We start from the raw sequence: 18,482 nt of genomic DNA, 5'->3' as shown, positions 1-18,482 counted from the left end.
ACTCTTGGGAGCATTTACATGACCATCGTCTTAAGCATTGAGCCATCAAAAAACTGTGTGGCGGCATATGAGTTCAATGCCGCTGAAAAATTTGTCATGTACTGATGCTGAGGAAACCAACGACAATGCCTTTTCACCTGCAGTAGCAATGCCAAGCTTTTCGTGCACACAAAGCGCACTTCTGCCATTGATGTGCGAGATCAGTGATTCTACAGACGTCTGGGTATCTTCTAAATGTTAATGGAATGAAATGAAGGCTCTTGCTTGTTTTGTCGTGCTTTTCTTGGGATGAAGTGCTGAATTTGTGCTAGGTGCACAAGTGCACCGTCTCTGCTTACGGGTCTCTCGCTACCCCACTGCTGCTTTGATATGTGATGCGTTGTGCGGGATGCCCTAGTTGCACGTTTGCAGTTCGAGCTTCCGTTGGTTGACCATTATGACATTTTGACTTAGTTTTTTAGTTTCTCGAAGTTCATGGCTGACCTGCATCACTTAATATGCGAATAAACATGGTGTAGTGTGCCTTTGTCTCTGGATATTGTTAAGTTATAACACGAGGGGCGACTTCTCTCGCCTGTGTTTAGTAAAGTAAAACTCTTGTTACATTCAAATAAATACCTACGGTGCTTGATAGTGCGATAAACACAAGCGCAGAGGAAGGATTGGCCGACAGAGGCACTGACTGTCAAACGAGCTTGATTTATTTTTTCAAACCACTGAATTCATCAAAGAGAGCCTGGTGAACATGCACGGTTGTTTCATGCACACAAATAGAAAAAAAAAAGCAGTTTGTCGCACATAAAATATTCAAGAAGCACACATGTTCATTGGTTTAACTATTAAAAAATGCTTAGACTAACTCGTAGTAGGTGTGATCCTTGTGCCTGCACGAAGTGCTTGGATTCTATTGGAATGAAAGATTGAAAAAGACACTGTAAAACGTTCGTCCTTGTCTGACTTATCACTGCACTACATCAAATTTCGACGTGTCCCATGGTTTGACCACAAAAATGTCCATTTTGAGTGGAACAGCGCAAGAACAGACAAGAAAAAGGACCTACAAACGAGTGCTGTGTGTCCTTTTTCTTCGTGGTTTCGTCTGTCGTTGCGCTGTTCCACCCAAAATCAATTGCTACCAACTAAACTAGCTGAACTGTCCATTCTACCACATAAATGTTGTGTGCCGGTGTGAGTTAATCAATTTTTTTTGGATAAACCTGGAGATTTGAGTTACCATCGTGTTAATAACACTGCTGGTGAAACATATGCTTTTTGATTCTCTTGTGTGGGACAATTTGTTCTCTTTTCTTGCTTTTTATATGCGCTAAGCAATCTTATATGTACACTTTGTGTTCCTCAGTAAATTCTGTGGTTTGAACCAAGCTGAGTTGACAGCCAGCTCGAGTATTGTCTGTTCTTTTCTGTGTACTTGTGTTTTTAGCAGTGTTAAAATGAATTCTGGCAGGCATTGTGCCTTGGAATTTGTGACACTTGGCAGTCCAAAACTTATTGTTTAGCAGGATGTTTTGCTGTGTGTGGCACCTAAATGAACTGCTCAGGATTGCTAGAAATTTGGATGAAGAATAGTTGTAAGGGGTTGCCAATAGTGGATTTTCCCTGATCCCTTTCCAGTTGAATTTTAAAATCGGTGTGCTTAACCATTTGCTAAATTAAGATACTGGAAAGGAATGCAGACCTGAAATGCCTCATAATCTACTTCATTTATACATTTACAAACCACGCTTCTATTCTTTCTTGTCGGCATCGATCAAGATTTTATTGCACTTACAGGAACATGGCTTGGTGTTGACTACACCCAGATTTTAAATGGGAGTTACACTCCTGGTAAGGTTTAAGAGCTACAGCATAGTCACCAGTAAATGAAGTGCAATACTCCAAGCATGTAGCCTTATGTGTATTTGGTCTTATATGGTCCTGTTTGTATGTGTTTTATCTAAAAGGATAATTTGAAATAAAAGCTGTCATAATTGGTGGTGCTCATGTTTTGAGTATCTCTTGAAGCTTGCATATTTCATTACGGCACAGAATTTCATTGTCCTTGTGTTGTCCATGTCTGTGCACTGAGGGCAAGCTGCAAGTCCAGAGCCTTATGTACTTGAATGCGTTGTGAGTTTGATTGTGGTGTGAGGGGCTACTTTTTGTAATGCCTAAGGGAAAAATGTAAAGGTGAAAATGTAGTACAAGGCCAAGGTTGGAGAAGATTGAGTATCTTTATATGTCATAAATTGCGGCCAACACTTGTTAGCTTTTTGGAAATGTGTAACCTTCACTTGTCATTGCCATTGGAGGTTGTGGCATCAAGAGGTGGCACTCTGCTGTCCTGTTTCCAAATGTTGAAGGGTTCAGTATATCCCTTTTATGACCACCTGCTTTTGGTATGCAAAGAAAAAATTGCACTTGTTTGTCAAGAATACTGAAAATGAGTTTGATGTTGGCAATAAATCGTAATAATTGTGTTAGATATATCGAGGTTTGACTATACTCATAACTAAAACACACCAAATTCATGCTCTTGGACAGAGCCTGTACAGGTTGTAATTTTGCGAATATTTGGCGTCTCCTTTCTTATGAATTAAGATAATGTTTGCATTCTTCCAAGCTTCTGGTATGGTCGAGGTCATAAGGCATTGCGTATACAGGGTGGCTAGTTTTTCTATCACGATTTCCCCTCCATCCTTTAACAGATCTGCTGTTACCTGATCCTCCCCAGCTGCTTTTCCCCTTTCCATTGCTCCTAAGGCTTTCTTTACGTCCTCTTTTGTTACTGCCGGGGTGACGCATTGCTGTGCACTACTGTCTCTCTCATTAACGTTCCGATTACATTGGCTACTGTACAGTTTTGTGTAGAGCTCTTAGGCTACTTTAACTGTCTTATCCATATTGCTAATGACATTGCCCTCCTTGTCTCTTAATGCATACATCTGGTTTTTACCTATGCCTAGCTTCCTCTTCACCGCTTTTAGGCTACCTCCATTCTTTAGAGCATGCTCGATTCTCTCCATATTAAACTTCCTTATGTCGGCTACCTTGTGCTTATTTATTAACTTCGATAGCTCTGCCAGTTCTATTCTGTCGGTAGGGTTAGACGCCCTCATGCTTTGGCATTTCTTAATCAGATCTTTCGTCACCTGAGATAACTTGTGGTATCCTGTCAAACCGTCCTACCGCCTACTTCCACTGTGCACTCCGTAATGATAGCTGTCAGATTATCGTTCATTGTATGAACATCAAGATTGTCTTCCTCAGTTAAAGCTGAATATCTGTTCTGCAACGATATCCTGAATTCCTGTACTTTGCCGCTTACCGCTAACTCGTTAATGGACTTCCTCTTCACTAGCTTCTTCCGTTCCCTCTTCAAGTCTAATCTAATTTGAGACCTTACTATTCAGTGGTCGCTATAGCGCACCTTTCCGAGGATGGCCACATCCTGAACGATGCCAGGTTGAGCGCATAGTATGAAGTCGATTTCATTTTTAGTCTCACCTTTGGGGCTCTTCCAGGTCCACCTCCTGTTCTCTCATTTGCAGAAGAAGGTATTCATGATCCGTAAATTATTTCCATCTGCAAATTCAGCTAATAACTCTCCCCCTGCTATTTCTAGAACCTATCCCATAGTCGCCTACCGTGTGCGTGGTCGCCAGCCTGCTTCTTGTCCACATTCGCATTAGTCGCCCATCAATACAGTGTAGTGCGATTTTACTTTATTCATTGCCAACCCCATGTCTTCATAGAAGCTTTCAACAGTCTGGTCATCATGGCTGGATGTAGGTGCATAGTTCTGCACCACTTTCAGCTTGTACCTCTTATTGAGCCTAATTACAATAGCTGCTACCCTCTCGTTAATACTATGGAACTGCTTTATGTTGCCAGCTATATCCTGATTAATGATGAATCCCACACCTAGTTCTCGTCTATCCGCTAATCGACGATAGCACAGTATGTGCCCGTCCTTTAGTACTGTATACGCCTCACCTGTCCTCCTAACTTGACTAAGCCCTATGACATCCCATTTAATTTCCACTAGGAACAGCACTGCTAAGCTAGCCTCACTAGATAAAGTTCTAGCGTTAAACGTTGCCAGGTTCAGATTCCAATGTAGCCTGTCCGGAGCCAGAAATTCATAGCACCCTCCGCTGCGTCACAGGTCTGACCGCCGGCGTGGTCAGTTGCTTCGCATCCGCTGGGGAATGAGGGCCGAGGGTTAATTCGTTTGTTCATAGAAGGTTGTGGTCAAGTACTACACCAGGGTGGCCAAATCCTGTTCTGGTGAGGGAGTGCATTGTCGGTTCTGGTCACTGAGATCAGGCTGCACCCCAGGCCTGGTTATGCAATCGACAGATTTTTTTTGTTTTTAAGAAACCTTGTGGAGAATTGCGTGGCACCAGGATTCGAATCACGGTCCTCTTGCACGCGAGGTGGATGCTCTACCTCTACGCCATCGTTGCTGTCACCGTGGTGGTGTCCAGCTTACTACTGCTTGTTCCTTATTTATCGGTCTGGGTTGTAAAAAATTCTCCCGCACAAACTACTGGCCTATTTGGGCTCAAACACCGACCACAGGCTAGCTTATGGTGATCCAAATTTTTTTATAAGGAATTTAACATCGGAACTTGCGTGGATTTTCCAGAATCAGTGAAAAACTGCAGCCGGCTGCGGCAGAACTTTCGTCGAGACAAGCAGAGCAGCCGATTTTACAGGGTGGCCTATCTGGCTAATTGTGAGGCCCACCTCTGCCCTGAGCCTCGAGGCATTGGTTGCCTCGCAGTTCGCCAGATGGGGCAGCCTATCAGATGCTGCTCTGCTCATCTTGATGAAAGTTCTGCCGCAGCTGACTGCAGTTTTTCACCATTGGACCTTCATAAGCTGCTCTATGGTCGATGAGTCCAAACATGTGCAGGAGAATATTGTTCATCCGGAGAAATAAATCCATACACACAGTAAGTTTACTTTCATATACGGAAGAAAACCGCATGCTTGGCAGGCACAACCAAAAATTTTTCCTTTCATGGATGCTCAAGAAAAACGAAGCTGCAAGCCGAGTGCCCCTGCTGCAGCCTTCATGTGGTGCTCAGGCACTCAAACAGACCAAAAATGTGATGAAAGAGAGAACATGATGAAGGGCCTTGAAAAGCAGTTACAGAAAGGGGCTCTCAACTTGAACAGATTCCTTGACAAAGAAGAACGTTTCTGAGGAATGCAGCCATATAGAATATCATCGTGTGGCTTACTACGCTAAATAATCGCACCAATGAACAGGTGATCGTGAATTAAAAAATCCCCTCGCCGCAGCAGATGCCCCATGGCATGGTGCTTCTAACCTCAGTGCAGTGGGGCTTTTGGTATGCTGTTTTTGACACAGGGCTTCTGACTTTGGATGCTTTCGTACACTACCCAATCAAGAGCTGGTGCGGCTGGTGCTGCTGGTGCGGTTGCTGGTCGTTAGCGGGTCAGTAAAGGAGGTGCAGCACCACGTGGCATGTGATAGTATTGGGCCACGATCCAGTCGGCAAGTGATGGGGAACGTGCTTATGAAGAAAGAAAAGGAGCACCAGTGCTGCAATAATTTTCCATCACTGTGCCATGAGATGTGGCGTGTGCAGAAGTGTCTAATAACAAAGCTGCAGCCTGTGTGCGCTGTTGCGGTCAATTCAGGGGGATCACTTTCATCCTGTGCAGTTTTCATATTAGTACTCAGAGACTGTGTACTATAAGCTGCAGGGGACAATAAAAAGAATTGGATGAGAAAAACAGTTGCTGTGGAGCCAGCCCCACGCAGTTGCATCTCATACAGTGTGACTTGCGTGCTGCATCTCGCTGTGTAGTTTGGTTTGCGACGGCACGTTTGCTCATCGCACGGTGACACTTATACGCGAGGGCTAGGTGGTTTACGTCCCGTTGAGAACAGCACGCATTGTGGTGGTATTCCACTACTGGCGCTATGCCTTCAGTCGCTACGAAGGAGTGCAGGAGAAATGACCCCGCACGCAGTTGCCTCCCCTTGTTTTTCAAGGCGTCTTTTTGCATCTTTCCATGCCTCTCCTATAGCAGTCTTTGACGTCACTTCACCCTTGAGGAAATATTCCGCAACCTTAAAATGTTTCGAGATTCATTACTTAACTGCAGCTTAGCATTTCATGAGCCATAATTTTGTTTTCGAGCTATTACCCTGCAAACTAAAGCTTATAACTATCACTTTTCCCGCCCCTGCCCTTTTTTTTTTATTTAATGCCTGGTAGGCCATTCATGGACATAACAATAATGTATGAAATAAAATTCTTGTAGAATACATGTTTCTTTTCATGGCTGTGTTTTGTGAAAAGCATTTTTTTTAAGCTGCCTGTTTTTTTTTTTCATATATTCAAAATTATTTTAAAATATCTGATTTGCAGCCAAAAATTTGATACCCGTAGACACCAAGGTTCTCACTCTGAAAGAACAAACATGAGTCAGGGGTCAGAGGCTCTCGCGTTTTTCTGCATGCCCCCTTTCTCGGTTTGTTCAGCTGTCATTTTTCTTAGAAGTGAGCTCTGCGCTAAGCTGGGAATGTATGTGATGCACGTCGGCCAGAATGGTGTGAAGTGCTGAGCGGTGTGGAGCGACAACGAAAGGCATGCTTTGCAGCGCCTGAGTGCAGAAGATTGTTGGCTTGTGGCATAGTACGTAGCGTGACCCCTGGACAGCACCAATCGCTGGCTGATGGCTGTTATGTCAAATTTTTTCACACGCCATGTTCCAATCTATCCGAATTTTCTCACAAAACCTTTTTAGTTAAGGGGTGATAAACAAATCGCTTATTAGTTTATTGTATGCCATGAAAACTTTCAAACACACCAGTATTTAGAAACATGTGGGCTTGCTTTAAGTAAGATTTTCTGTGCTTGTGCTCTTAAGCGGCTCCAAAATGGTGATATTACTTGCGTAAAATGGTTATTATTTCTGCTTCGTAGCTGCTTCAGAATGCTCATTTTCTGCTCCATAGCTCCTCCAGAACACATTTTTTTGCTCCAAGAGCTGCTCTAAAATGTTTTTTGGCTGTCCCACCCCTGGCTAAGGATTCAGGCAATAATTGTCACCTTTATCTCGCACTTGCTAACAGTGCCATTGAAGAAATAGTGGCCATAGAGGCTTGGTAAGCGGTATGTTAACTCTATGGTAGGTAGTCGGCATGCGTTTGTGCCTCTCACACCCATTGGTAGTGCCCCGGAAGCATTGGCATGGAGCCTTGCAATGACCATCCTGCAATCTTGTCTGCTGTCACAGAAGTGGTGAAAAGAGCGATAGCTTCTGTTCTGGCGTACCATTTTTCCCGCGACACTGCCGTAATGCGGGGAAGCCACCCTAGCTGGCGTTTGGCTTGCCACTGCTGTGTGCTGGCAGTGCTGTGTGGGGAAGCCAATTTAACCTACATTGGTACTCGGTCTTTCGCAGTTTCCGGAGCCGCCGTGTAGGTTTTGAAATGGTGCTAAGGGTCGTCTTAGTTGTCGCTTTTTCATCGACTAAATTCCACTGCTCTGTTTGCGTTTCTCACAAAAATTTTATATTACAAATTTTGGCTGTATTGAACTATTTTACGACTTCTTACCCATTCACTATAACGAGGTTCGACTGTGTTCTGGTAACGTTTGCTAGTTGTGTGTGTGAACAAATAAGTACCTTTTTTGAACCCTTCCTAATTTGTTGATCAGTTTAGTAAAACGAACCTGAAACTTGTGTATTCTGGAATGGGTATAATAAAACAAAAGTGAATTGAGGTAGTAATTTAATGTCTTGCTGTTAGTCAGAGGCACTTAATTGTGTTTTTTAAGGGGGACATGTTTGAGCAGCTTACTTGTTGCACTTGTTGTTCAGAGGGGGTTTAGGTTACGTGCTTAAATTTGACTTCCTAATTTGTGAACGGCAAACAGCTTTACCATTTTGTACTTTGTAAGAAGGGAGCATGGTGGCTACAGTATGTCGAACATGCAGCACAGGTAGACTGCTCATTCAGTGCATACATGTTAGCAATGTGTTCAGTGTACTGTTAGGTTGTGAGATCTGTTTTGATATCTTTATTTAGCAAAAGTTTAAGCAGAGCAATCGCTTCAACTGGAAGAGGATAAGGACAAATTAATCTTTCTTGTATCTGCTGAGAAGTGATATTTAATAAATATCAATTTATGCATGTTTTAGCTACTGCACTCCATGAAAGTGACTTGATATACTATTGAACTGAGATAAAATGTTACCATGAAAGTGACTTGATATACTATTGAACTGAGATAAAATGTTAGCATGGTGTCAAATGCTGTGTAAGGTTGTATAGAAGAGTATTGATTTATGTTTCAGTTAGCATCTGAGAGGTAAAAAGTGATCCAGGAAGGTTAACCTAACCCTTCGATTTGCTGATGCAAGTACATATATAGGATTGAAAAATGCCAAGGTTCAGTGCTGGACTATGATAAATGAACAGACAGTTGGGCAGAAAGCATCAATGCTTAACAAGAGATCACTTCAACTCAAACTGTGAATAGGATTTTGGTATGAAGAGCCATGCCTTAGATATTAAAATATTTTGGCGTATGTTTACTTTAAAGTCGTTGATATTATGTTATGTGTTATGTCTTGTTGTGACTTGTTTAACGTTCAGTTCTGGTTTTGTTTGCTCAGTTGGCAACCATGTGTCTTGTGTATGTTTGTAGTCCTGTGTCTTCAATAAAAGAGTTCGCTTCGTCGGTTTCAGCATCGCCTACCACTTCGCCCCTCAACACCACGCCATGTTTCTGTGAGTGCAATAAAATCTGGATTGATGCCGACAAGAAAGAATTCAAGCGTGGGTAATTAATGAAATAGGCAATGGGGCATGTCTGCAAACATTTCGATGCTGGAATATGCGGTGGGGGTGTAGAGCTCACGTTCGCTTTCTTTTGGGTAGAAGCTAAATTTTTTTATTGAATTGGAACAGTACTGTTCTTTTTATTGTCCTATTGGTATAAATGATAATTGATGTTCAGTTTGCCATAAACTAATGAGATTCTATATCTAGATATTTTGTTTTCTTTTGTATGATTTCACATTTTTTTCTAATGTTGCAAACCTGGACAGAAAAAATTTATTTATCAAGTAGCTTCTTTCTCCTAGATTGTCACAGTTTCTGGAAATGTTAGACCTCCTTTGCAAGTCCAGAAGCATTTGTATGATAGCGAGCTTTTTGTTAGCTCTAGGTTCACTATTGTATTCTTTGATTCAACAGGTTCAGCTTTTAGGGGATTCTTAAAAATCTTATTGCTGCAACACCGTTCAGGGTTAAGTTAGGTCCTTTTCCAGGTTGTCACATTTGTTTTCTGGGTACGCCGCTGCTTCAGGGTTAAGTTAGGTCCTTTTCCAGGTTGTCACGTTTGTTTTCTGGGTACGCCGCTGCTTTTTGTTTAATTAATTTTCATTGCCCTTCACTTGTTGATTTGTTGGATGAAACAGTTGAGTAGAAAGAATCTTGTGTAGAAGGCATTAGAGTGAGCTATCTTTAAGCCCTTCCTGCTGTATATTCACCATTCTGCTTACCGGGACATATCAGCACATTTTTCTCATCCGTAGTACTTTGCTTTTGTCAAGTGTTTGAGAAAAATGAGTTGCAGTATGTATGTGCATGTCAAGTATTTAAAGCATATTGTTGTCAGTAAGTATGTAAAAGCTATTTCATTGCCTTCTGGATGTTCCAATGAGTACTGTTACTAAAGCTGTTTTTGCTGACAGAGCACTTTAAAAATTAAACATTTCTTTGACAATAATGTATTGCTTGCTTACCTGCAGTGAAAGCCCATCACAGGAGATCTCTTTGGAGCTGATCCTGCTGCAGGTGGTATTGCCTACGCTTCTGGAACAGGGCCACATGAAGCAGTGGCTCAAGGCCCTGGTGCGTGCCTGGTGCCTGGCAGTGGCCTGCTTGCTTGATCTACGCTCCTACCTGCTGGGGGATGCACCTGATACCCAACAAGAGCAGGTAGCAGCATCTTGGTGATGGACGGTCTGCTTGAAGTTCAAAATTAGGTTATTTGTTTTCTTCTGAAAACGGCATGCTCTGACACGTGTTTCGTTAAGATCACTGTGAACTAGAGGGGCACAGATATGAAATTTTTGGCTTCAGAGCAAATGCATAGGATAGAAACTGGGTCCAAATCAAAAAATTTTTTTTTTCAATATGAAAACTGTTAGTACGGATGTGCAAATATTAGTTTTCCAATATGAATCGAACATATGCTGAGTTTAAAAAGATTTCAGAAAATTAAACAGGCAAATTTTTTGTCCTTACTTTTCTTTTTTTTTTCTAAATAGTGCAGTGTTTGCAGTTGAAATTAAACAAAACTAGGACTCAGCACCATGTCAAAGTGACGTGCATAGAAATGTATACTTCTCGATTAGACAGCATAACAGCCTGCAACCTGTAATGTGGTCATGCAGGATGAGTGATCAAATTAAATCCATAAATTGACACAACTGGCAACTAAAAATAGCATGATGAGTAGTAAAACCTAATTCAAGCTTCAAGGGACTGAAAGAAATTTGCAAATTATCCAAAAGTGCCCCTCTCCCCACTCTGAAAAAGAAAAATTCACTGACGGTCATTGCGATTTTGGAAAAACTTGAGAGTGACTGCAGACTCTTACCATTTTTTGTTATCATGCCAGGCTTTCTGCAAGTTTAGTATAGCAATGAAGCTCATAAAAATTAATAGTGTCAAAACTATTTGCGATATTTCAATGAAATTTTGTATAGAAGCATTCAGTAGACTTTCCAATAAGCATGCCAAATTTAATTGCTCTACACGAAATAAAAAAATTTCACCTCTGGAACCTGCGTCCCCCCTAAAGGTGGGTTCAGACGAGCGGGACCGGATCGCGGATGGTCTTTGTGCGTCAGCGCGGTTATCGTGACACGTGACCAAGCATCGGCGAGTAGTCCGGACGACGAGCATTCACACGAATACAGCGGACAATCCACACGTATTCTCCCCCAGCGTGCTTGCACTGTTTGCGCGGCTCTGAAAACTCTGCTACCGAGAGTTTCAAGGATGCCCAGCGAAAACGTCGTCTCGCTGCACTGGCTGTAGTCTTGAGGACGAGGAGGAAGCCTTCGCGGCTAAAAAGTGGTTTTGTTGGACAAAGCTGTGGTAAAACCACCGCTTGCCAGCATAAACTTCATCTGTGCCCTGGCCATCCTTCGTCGCTCTCAATTTTTTTCGTTCATTTCGAAACGTCCAATGTTTATTTCCAAACAACGCCTTCAAGAATCCTACATAGGGAATCATAACACATAACAAATTAAAATGCACAGCAAAGGCAAGTTCAAAAGCCCATTTGGCTGGAAGGTTTTCAGTAAAAAAAAATAAATAATAAAAACATTGTGTACCGACTGTGTACGGGGCTGACTCGGGATGTCGCACATCCATTTCTGTGGCGACCTTTTGCCACAACCTATTCCTTAGCGCCATGTTGAGGTGGTCAGCGTGTTCATTATTTCATATAGGTTGGTAGCTCTCAATGAGTGATAAAAACGTGACGGTCGCTTCGTCACTGAGCGTCTTCTTTCCAACTTACTCATATTAGCAGAAACAACGAAGTAAAATGGGCACTCACGGACGCACACACGCTCAAACACAATAACGACGCAGTGCAGCAAATACGGAGTGAACAACGCAGTGAACGTAACAAGAAAATGAGGACACACAATGCTGCACTCGAGTTGCAAATACAGTAAAAAGCGCACCAAAACGAAAGGCGCCAGCGTGGAGAAAGGCCGGCTTCATTCCAGATAGCTAGCCAGACGAGCGCTCTAGCCAACGTTGACTGACCTAGAAGCAAAAAAAGAGCAAAAACAATCCCAGTCCACCGCCAAGCCTGCGGACTGAATAAGGTGCTCGCCTTTTTCATTCGGTCCGCAGTCCGGGCCCGGAAAAGACCTCACCACCCGCTCAAGGTTGCTCAGAGCAGTGATGTTCATGTCGCGTGGCACGCGGACAGTGCTGATGCGCCGGGCCAGCCGCCATCCAGTCCGCTCGTCTGAACCCACCTTAAAGGGCAGACACATGCAGTTCTTGTATATTGTGCCTTAGATCACTTGATGCTGCTTTCATGACACTTCTTAAGTGAATTTCTTGTTCTGCAGGATGGGGCTGTGGGAGCTGGCCAGGAAGCTGAAGATGGGTCACAGCTGATGGCCCCCCAAAATGGAGGAGATGAGGAAGTAGATGATGAAGAGGAAGAGGAGGAGGAAGAGGAGGAGGAGGAAGAAGAAGAAGAAGAAGATGATGATGATGAGGAGGCAGGACCAGCCCCTGTAGTGCTAGGGGCAGCACACCAAGCTCTCCTCCAAGGGGCTGGTCCCTCTGGCTTCCAGGCATACCAGCGGCCACGTTGGTTTCCACTGCGCCTGGCTGCACTGCTGTGCTGCATTGCGTTGAGCTTAACAGCACTCAGCTTCGCCATGCTTACCATTCCAGGTAGGCGTGCGTTTGTGTAAATTGGGCTTGTTTATGGATGACACTGATTTGTTGCTTTCTGTATTTTACTGGCTTTATGAAAGTGTACACCAAGTGGATGGAAACTGATGCAGAATAGCTGCTCTAAATGGTTATTGAACCAAACTTAAATTAAATACTGCCAAGAAAGTAAGAAATTATTAATTTTGCATGGATGGGAACTGAATGATCTTTTCCACTCCACAAAGCTGGTTGCTGCAGGGAGTGCGTTATAATTCACTGCTCGCACATTGCTGGGTCTTATAGCTCTTTTGTTATATTTTTTGTGGTACACACCTATCATAGCTCTGAACCACCGTATGACATTGACTTTGGACGTTGCTTTGAACCTCCCACTTAAGTGGAGGAGGAAGGGAAATTTTGCTTGCTGATGCTAATTGCCCCAGCGTATGAGAAACTGCCTTGGAAGAGGGCACGACTGAAGGAAGCATAGTGAAATTGCTTGGCTGAAAACTAGTTATTTCAACAGAATTGCCTGTCTGGTTGGGAATAACTTATAGTAAATTGTAAGACATCTCTCCGACCAAAACATTCAAAATTTTAAAAATCCCAGCCTTTCGGAGCTGGCTTGGCTCTTTTATCAGTGGTGACAGAGGTGAACTAAGAACCAAAAAGAAAGAAAATGACAACATGCGCAACTTTGTAAGAGAATGGAATGGAGTAGCCGAGCATTCCGAAGACGTAGACCATCAAATCAACTTCTAGGAAACGACCGTCCTGGCAACCGAAACCAATTACTAAAAAAGGGCTCCTACCCGAGTCTTGGCATATTCAAAACATGCCGAACAGTCTAAATGACTCACGGGGCAACCTTCCCCCTGTGTACGCACAGGGACTTTGCTCCACAGCTCACAGAAACTAAAACAGAAGAAGAAGAGGCACCACCAGCCATTCCCGCGCAACCCTCGGAAACTGGCACCATGACTCATAGCCATAGACATCAAGTTTACACTCTTTGCCCACCCCTTTTGCACCATTCACAATGGCACACTTGGTTCCTAATCTTCCCCCCCCCCTCCCCACCTTGTACTTAAAGCTGCAAACCAAACTGCCCACTGTCACCCCTGAAGGAGCCGAGCCAACTTCGAGACATCGGGATTTTTTTAATGAAAAATTTTAGTTGGAGAGATGTCTCACAATTTACTATAAATTGCTTGATTGTGATGGCGTAATAACAGTAGAATCCACTGGGATAAAAATTATTTGAATCTGAGTAGCCAATTTTTTCAAAAAGTTGTCAGAATAATTTCACCGAAATTCATGAATTAACAACAAACGACATAATATACACAAAAATGGACACCATACTTGAAATCGGCACACTAAAATACATAACAGCTGAAGTTTTCATTATGCTAAGTCCAATATTAAAAAATTTTTCTCTAATCCCCTCTTCCCCTCTTTCTTAGAAACAAATTTTTATTAATGAAGTCAGAGTTATGAAATCTTCAGAGAACATGTATTTTTGCATGCTGATTTCAAATATGTAATGTAATTAATGTACAGGTCCTTGTGCACCTATGCATTATAGTAAGTAACTTTTTGCCTAGAGTTTGAAAGAAATTCTGCCGCAGGGAACTTGTTAGATTGCATGCCATTATTTTCTCTTGACATCAAGCTATGCAATAAGGGTAAAATTATCATCCTGCCTGTTGCAGAAGATGAGTTATAGGATTTTAAAATAATCACAAGTCATCCCGTTTGTGAAGTGGCAAATTCAAAATCCTATAACTCAACTTCTATGATAGGTAGGATAATAATTTTGCCCTTATTGCATAGCTTGATGTCAAGACAGGCTAATGTCATGTGTTCTAGCTAGTTTCCTGCAGCAAAATTTATTGAAACCTCTCAGTAAAAAGCTACATAAAATTAAAGTACAGTCGAGTCCGCTTATAACGAACATGAGCGTCACGCGGAGTTCGTTCGTTATATCTCGAAGCTCGTAGTAAGTGGGCCACAGCTTTAAAGACAGTTGCATGTCAAAACAAAATTTTTTCTTTGCGAAAAAGTCCGTGGTGGACGTCTGCTTTTGCAACGCAGATCCGATGAGGCAGGTTTCCAGTTTATTTAAAGCAGAAGCGTGCTCTTCCCCGAGGCCCTTGGCATAGACAAGTTGTCTGAGGCTCTCTATGTAGCCCATTGCTTCAGGTACGCTTATGAGTGCTGGCTCCGAAGTTTCATCCTGTTTCCTCCGCGTCACTCTCGTCCCGCACTTCAGAAACGATGCCCTCGTCCATGCACGGTTCTGCAGTGTCGGCGTCGTCATCGACAGAAATAAAACCATTACAACTAATGTCATAACCCCCATGTCGGAGTCGACGACGCGCTGCCACAAACCGCCGCCGGGCTGGTCATCTTCCAAAGCATCAAGCCCAGCATCAGACACTCGACGAAGCCGGCCTTGCGGAAGCAGTTCCGCACACAAGTGGCCTCCACTTTCATCATCTCTACCGCTGAATACAATGGAAATGGGCACGGTGTTTTCATCCGCCATCCCGAATTGCAACCAGGGCCTGAGATTTGAACGAAGCCAACGAAACGTCCGCACCGCAACGAGTGACAAAAGCGCACGAAACGGCGCGATGGGGTAGACTTGAAACATGCCCAGGTGGCAATCAAGCTAAAGCTATACAGACGCACAGCGCCAGCGGAGAGACCAATGAGGGGCGTCCGTGAGTGTTAGTGCAGCCACCTCTTGGCTCCCACGGAAGACCTGCGTCACGGAGCGTAGCCACCGTGATTGGCACCGGCGGCGGCGCGGTTGATCGCGGAGGCCACGCGCGGATTTGCAAGAGAGTGAGGAGAGGGGCGGGAGGGCGATCTTGGAAGGTGCGTCGACGGGGAGAGGGTAGCTCGCTTAAGAGCGGCACTCAACGGGGTGGGCAGTTCGCCTGTGAGGAGGCTCGGGAAAATATACCATGCGCCTGGCGCGCAAAGGGGTCGGAGGCAGGTTATCTCGCATCGCGGCACCGGGTTTACGCCGTCCGTTCGCTATAACTGGTCAGCAGGGCTTAATGGCATTCGTTATAGGTGTGATTCTGTGTCATTGAAACAATTATATTTTGACGGTCGCGCCGGTCTTGTTCGTTGTAAGCGGAAGTTCATCTTAAGTGGGGCCGTTATATGTGGACTCGACTGTACTTACTTAGAATCAGCATGCAAAAATACATCTCTCTTGAAGATTTCATTATTGTGACTTCATTTACAAAAATTTTTTTTCTAAAGACCAGCTTCCCCCCTTAACTCCGCTGCTAATGAGTAGAAAATTTTTGCAGCAATTCATTCCTTGGATGATATCTCATGGATAGTGGAGTGTAGCACATTTGCATTTGCAATCTCTATAATTTGGACTTCAAAGATACGAAAAAAATGAATTATCAAAAGGCCCCCAAAACAGCCAAAAACTGTTCACGTGAATGGAAAGTTTATTCAGTGAAAATCTGGGCAATGATCATGTCGTTTTAAGACAAAAGCTGCATGGCAGCGGTGATTTTTCGCAGTTCCGTCATTCACACGTACTATCGGGAGTGTTGGGAGCAGAACTGCTTCGTGATGGTAAGGGTCTGTGTGCCTTCTTTCAGTGTGCAGTGTGGTAGTGCTGGAGCTACTGTATTTACATGATTGTAAGTTGTCCAATTTTTTTAAATTTAAAAATCCGAAGTTGGGGGGTCAACTTACAATCGAAACCAAAGCATGGCACCATAAGTAAAGCTGAGACAAACGAGATATCAGGGATGCTACGGTGTTGCTGAAATTTTATGTTTGCTCTAAGACTCTAGTCAGTAGCATTCAGCTATTTGGTGTGCTTGTTCGAAAGTATTTTTTTTAAAACTATTAACTGCCTACTCGGCGCTCATGTAAGGGCCGCTGTTTCAATCGGGGTGGCGCTTTCGGGAAGGGATGGTAGCTGATGAAAGAGCTGATGCTGCTAGCGCATAGTTTCTCTTTGGCTTTGTTTGACACGTTTGGCTTGACTGGCGGCCATGTTTTACCAGTTTTTAATGTAGTGCTTCGTCAGTCGCCATTTGTGCTCCAGGGCCGGTAAGCGTTCGGCACGCGTTCACGCCTACATTCAAGATGACTGTCATTCTTTACGCTGAAGAAATGAAAAAGTGCGCGCTGGGCCTCAAGTTCGACGTTTTAAAATGGGTGATGCAGGCGTGGCGGCTGCAGCGAGGCAGAATTTTCAGCTGTTCCCTATGATGTCTTTGTGCGGTTGTGTGCGAAGTGTGGAATTTTGCGGGTCGACGACATGCTGTGGGACCTCAGGAGCGATGACGACAGCAGCACTAGTGAGGACGATGGCGCAAGTGTGGATGAGTGTGGATGAGTCGTTTGTAAGTCGACTTGAATGTAAGTCGACCCCCCACATCACATTTCAGAAAATAAAAAAAACTTGAAAGTCATTTAAGCTTGACCTTTATTTATAGAACGCGATAGCATTATCCTGCAGCTACCGCTTATCGCCAGCCGCTATCGGCTACCGCGTGCGGCCGTGGTCATGGGCACATTCCAAAATGAAAATGTATTATGGGCACATTCCAAAATGAAAATGTATTAGTTACTGGACTACTCGTCTAGACTTGCGCCATTGTCCTCACTGGCACTGCTGTCGTGATCGCTGCTGCGGTCCTACAGACGTAGTACTAACGTCGTCATGCAGCGAAATCCCGCACTTCGCAAACAGCCACATCATGACATCGCATGGAACAGCTGAAAATTTTGCTTCGCTGCAGCTGCCACACCTGTATCCAAGGAGAGGGCTGAGTCGGGCTGGTTGGTTCATGTTGAGCGGTACGACGAAACGGCGCTGACGGACAGGACGGAAGCGGAGACAGACACATGCGCTGGTGTCTGTCTCTTCTTCCACTGGTGTCTATCTCCTCTTCCGTCCCGTCCGTCAGCGCTGTTTCGGCGTACCATTCAACACCTGTATCACCTGTTGCAAATGTCGAACTTGCGGCCCGGTGCGCAGTTGTCCGTTTCTTGGGTGTAAAAAACGACAGCCATCGTGAATGTAGCCATGAACGAGCGCCGGTTGCTTACGAGACCCGAAGCACAAATGACAACTGACAAAGCACTACATTAAAGACTTGTGAAATGCTGCCGACAGTAGTCAAATGCATCAGAGCGAAAGAGAAATTACGCGTGAGTGGCGTCGACTCTTCCGTCGGCAACCGATACTCCCCGGTGCCGCTGCCATTCAGAGTGGCGGTGCCGCTGCAGTTGGAACAGCGGTCCTTCCATCAACTATTGATGCAGCAAAAATGCAACCGCACTGTAGCATGCGTGATATCTTGTTTGTCTCACATTTATTTATGGTGTGCCATGCTATCATTTCGATTGTAAGTCGACCCCCCCCCCACTTTGGATTTTCAAATTTTGAAAAATAGGTCGACTTACAGTTGTGTAAATGCGGTATACATTATCATTTTGGAGTGTGTCCACTGGCACTGGCATGCTTGTTTACTGGCACGCTTATCCTTTTATTTTGTGTGTGGGATATGCGATATGGGGGTTGACTTACACTCAAGTAAATACGCAAATTCACATGTGGTGTTGCATGTGAGGAGCGTGGAGTTTCAGCAACCTGGGATAACGGAAATACCAAGTGGACTGAAGTGAGGGAACCATGTATTGGCTCTGTAGTGACAAGATGCCTTCGAAAAAAAAAAAAAAGATGAGCAAGAGAGAATTCGTGGTTCTAAACAGTGTGCAACTGCAGGCTTGGCTGGGTGGCTGATATGAGTGGTTGATAGCCGCCGTCACTAGGGGCCGGTGGCAAGGCTCCGAAAACGAAACTCTGTGCTGGACTTTTCCTCAGCCTGTTGATTGGTACCTGTTGATCATCAATTCACCTGTCATTGTGTGCATGTCAGAGGGGTATGGGAAACAATATAATATGCAGTTCAGGCCTGAGGAAAAATATCTTGACGATCACTTGTTGAGC

General features: G+C 44.0%; 1 protein-coding gene across 2 annotated transcripts in view; it reads left to right on the top strand.

Moving 5' to 3' along the window:
• Positions 1-18,482, top strand: part of LOC144114236 (E3 ubiquitin-protein ligase MARCHF6) — a 98,025-nt gene that overhangs the window by 62,768 nt on the left and 16,775 nt on the right. Inside the window, exons 15-17 of one of the 2 annotated variants that reach the window (XM_077647834.1) lie at positions 8,741-8,782; positions 9,808-9,997; positions 12,160-12,493. In XM_077647834.1, the coding sequence (XP_077503960.1) occupies positions 8,741-8,782; positions 9,808-9,997; positions 12,160-12,493 (566 nt within the window). The remainder of the gene's footprint in view (positions 1-8,740; positions 8,783-9,807; positions 9,998-12,159; positions 12,494-18,482) is intronic. The other variant, XM_077647835.1, reaches the window with a different exon arrangement.

Source organism: Amblyomma americanum, chromosome 1 (genome assembly GCF_052857255.1).
Source record: "Amblyomma americanum isolate KBUSLIRL-KWMA chromosome 1, ASM5285725v1, whole genome shotgun sequence".
Classification (NCBI taxonomy): Eukaryota; Metazoa; Arthropoda; class Arachnida; order Ixodida; family Ixodidae; genus Amblyomma; species Amblyomma americanum.
This window is presented reverse-complemented; position numbering and strand designations above follow the sequence as displayed.